The sequence below is a fragment of the Chaetura pelagica genome, unplaced genomic scaffold (genome assembly GCF_000747805.2).
Source record: "Chaetura pelagica isolate M959 unplaced genomic scaffold, ChaPel_1.0 scaffold88, whole genome shotgun sequence".
NCBI lineage: Eukaryota > Metazoa > Chordata > Aves > Apodiformes > Apodidae > Chaetura > Chaetura pelagica.
Window position 1 is genome coordinate 192,801 of NW_009954313.1, and position 3,637 is coordinate 196,437.

The window sequence follows — 3,637 nt, forward strand, 5'->3', positions numbered from 1 at the left end:
GACTCGGCCCCGGTGCGCCGGGTCGGTTATTCCTTAGATGGGGCAGTGAGGGCGGTGGCGGCACCTGGAGCGGCCGCACGGGTGGCCAGGACACCGGGACGTCTCCTCTCTCTGCTGCCGCTTCTCAGATGTGTTTTTTCTGCGTTGCTTTTAACTGTGGCCCAGTTAACTGAAACCAGGTGAAGGGTCATTTCTCAAATCAAACCCATGATCTCCCTTACCTTGGGATGCAGAATTCCCTGTCGTTCTGCACTAGCGCGTGTTGAGGTAAACGAGACTTCAGCAGTCTCTCCGAATTTAAATTAAATAAACATTACAGTTGTAGAAATAACAAAAGATGTTTCATTCCAGTTAATTTTAAAGGTGAAAGTAAAAAAATCAGAGGGCTGCATATAAAGTATAGAAGTATTAATGAATTTAGTCTGAAGTACCCTGTTCTTTAATGTAATCCTACACTGAACCAACACATTGATTTTACTAACTCTAGTTTTTTTGGAGTTTTGTGTTGGTTTTTGTGTTGGTTTGTTTTTTTTTTACCTTGGGGAGCTTACACTAACGTTTGCTCAGGTGTCTTGTCTCCCTTTTTTAAAAAAATACTTAGCACCCCTAAGTTGTACTTTGGTAAGAATTGTTGATGTTCAGGTTCCCAAATGCATGTTTAAGTTAAAAATATAACTGATACTGCTTTAAGCCAGACAAATTCCTGTGCTGAGTTTTAATAGTACTAAATTTCTGTGCAAAAAAAAATCTTATTTGAGGCATGATAAATTACTTTTTCAGGATCAAAGCCCTTTCCTCGCTATGGATATAAACCGTCGCCACCAAATGGTTGTGGATCCCCTTTATTTGGAGTTCAGGTAAGCATTTCTGTTTGAGGGCTGCTTTGGTGTCTTTCTTGCATCAGCTTTCCTCGAAGTGGGTGGTTTTTTCCTCCCCCATTCTAAGGATGACACAGCAACAGCATCCATTTATCAGCTCCAACACATGCATTGGTAACAACACATGGAAAATGTTAGTATTATAAACAAACACAGCATGAACATTTTTATCATTGATGTAGAGAGATACAATAGGAATGCTGATTAATTTCTGATTATTATTTTTTTTTAATATTTGGTGTAGCGTTTTGTTCTCACACTCTTGAAAGTGATGAATAACCCCTAGCATAGCCCTGTGAGAGTGAAGGGTTTGGCTCTGATTCTTGCTGTCCTTACTGACACCAATCCATTTTCCTTAATGCTAAAGAAAATATGGGCTACTTCATGTACTGGGTCTGGCTGGGATGGAATTAACTTTCTTCATAGCAGGGTGTGGGGGATTTGGGAGTAAAACAGTGTTGATGGTTTTGGCAATTACTGAACAGTGATTGGGTGGTTTTGGAACTTTTTTTCCCCCAGTTCTACCCACCCACTGCCCCGGGGGTACAGGTTGGGGTGGGGGCTGGAGGTTGGGAGGAGACACAGCTGGGGTAGCTGACCCAAACGGGCCAGAGGGATATTCCATGTTACAGAGAGTAATACAAAACAATAAATACTGGAGCAGTAGAATAAGGGAGGGTGGGGATAGTGTGTGCATTGGGTTTCCAAGGTGGCTGTTGTTCAGAGACTGGCTGGGCATCCATCTGCTTGAGGGATGTGGTGAACAATTGATTTTGCACTTATTATTTTGAGGCATTATTTTCCTCTTTCATTTATCTAATAAGTTGTCTTTATCTTGTCTCACAAGTTTTTTTTTTTTGCGTTTGCTCTTCCTATTGTCTCCTTCATTCCATGGAGGAGGGTGAGGGGTCAGCAAGCAGCTCTTTGAGTGTTTGGCTGCTGGCTGGGGCAAAACCACCACAGCCTAGTAGAAATAAACAGAAAAATACAGAGATAAGTGAATGATAGATGGATTGATTGCATTAGTTTTAAATTTCTGTTACAGTCTATAATAGGCTATATCTTTCTTAACTGGAGTACCAATGGAGTTTTTGTGGGGGGGTTTCTTTGCAGTTTGACATTGGTATCCCTTCAATGACAAAGTGCTGCAATCAGCATGACAGATGCTATGATACCTGTGGCAATAACAAAAATGATTGTGATGAGCAGTTTCAGTCCTGCCTCTCCAAAATTTGCAGAGATGTGCAGAAAACACTTGGAATCTCAGAGAGTGTCCAAGGTAAGTGTGAAAAAGCCTTTTTTTCCAGGTTTGATTGAGCTTACTTGGCAAAGAATTTTGGTACTGTTGGAAGATGCCTTGTTCTGTCCCTCTGTCATGTAGCCTAGACACTAACAGCAGAGCAAAGACACAGCATAGGAAAATTATCAGGGTTAAAAATAATTTTGAGGGTAAAACATACTGCTTCGCATTCAGGAGTATGAATATGGGAACACAACTTGATCAAAATGTGTAATTCTTGCATTTACTGTAGCATAGCTGAATATTCACTGTCCTGCTGGGTGGTGTCTTGATGTCTACTACAGGTGATTGTTAGTAAACTTTAGGAAAACACTGAACAGTTTCCTTTTATGAAACAAGACCAATAACATACTGTCTTAGCAGAAGTAGTTAAAACTATCCTATAGTCAGTAAATTTTAGGGGGTTTAGTAACAGGCCACGTGATACTCTTGATTCTTGGTCACATCTGACGAGTATGTGACATAACCACACTTTTTAACTAGGTCAGTGTCACTTTTAGAGTAAGTAGTCCCACTGAGAGCAATAAATTTGTACAACAAGCTTGTCTTTGAACTTCTCAAATTCACTTAACTGCAAATAAGCCATTAGTGTCAGAACTGGTGAATATTTGTTCAATTCTGTTGAGCTGCTGTTAAAGATAGCAGCCTCTGCATAAACTGGGATGCAAAAAGTGCGGAAGTAAAACAGCTTTTTCATCTTTCCAAGACTAAGTGATGTTTCTAACACTGATAACATTCCATATGCAATGACTTTTTCTTGATAGTTTTGTTTGGCATATGAAAAACCTTTACTCACAGCTTAAATTATTCTGTATTTGTTCAGTCTTTCATGTGACAGGCTATTTGCTATGTGCAGAGAAGATTGCTTCTTTCTTGGAATCATTCTCAGTTTGCAAGAGTAATTTCTCTTAGTTTCATATTCCATTCACAAGTACTTTTAACTGAACTCCTTTTTGCTTGCAGCTTGTGAATCAACTGTTCAGCTGTTGTTTGATGCAGTTATACTTTTAGGATGTAAACCATACCTGGATAGCCAGAGAGCTGCATGTATGTGTCGTTACGAGGACAAGACAGATCTCTGAAAGAAAGAAGATACTGACATTTCATGGAAAAAGACTCAGCTGGAATGAAGCAAGTGGTTGGTTGCAAAGCTTTGCTTTTCAGACAGCAGTATTTTAAACACTGACATGAATATTCTGGTTTGAAAGTCACTATGATATTCTTTCTAATGTAAAAAAGAAACAAGACTTCTTTCTCTTCCCTGTTGTGCAATAAGCTTGGAAACTTAAATTTTCTTTGGTGAATGTCTGCTCAGGATATGTGATCATAAACCACTAGTGCCATTTTAAAGTTTTTAGGAAAGCTCCTCAATGGACAAAGTGGAGGCACGGAAGACTTGTATTGAATTCTCATATTATTTTTAATATAAGTCAAATTTTAGGTTTATTAGCAGTCGATG

General features: G+C 39.3%; 1 protein-coding gene across 1 annotated transcript in view; it reads left to right on the top strand.

Annotated features, from left to right (window-relative positions):
- PLA2G12A (phospholipase A2, group XIIA) overlaps window positions 1-3,260 on the top strand; it is a 4,450-nt gene extending 1,190 nt beyond the window's left edge. The window contains exons 2-4 of the mRNA XM_010004107.1: window positions 781-857; window positions 1,992-2,157; window positions 3,142-3,260. Of these exons, the coding sequence (XP_010002409.1) occupies window positions 781-857; window positions 1,992-2,157; window positions 3,142-3,260 (362 nt within the window). The remainder of the gene's footprint in view (window positions 1-780; window positions 858-1,991; window positions 2,158-3,141) is intronic.
- The last annotated feature ends 377 nt before the right edge of the window (window positions 3,261-3,637 follow it).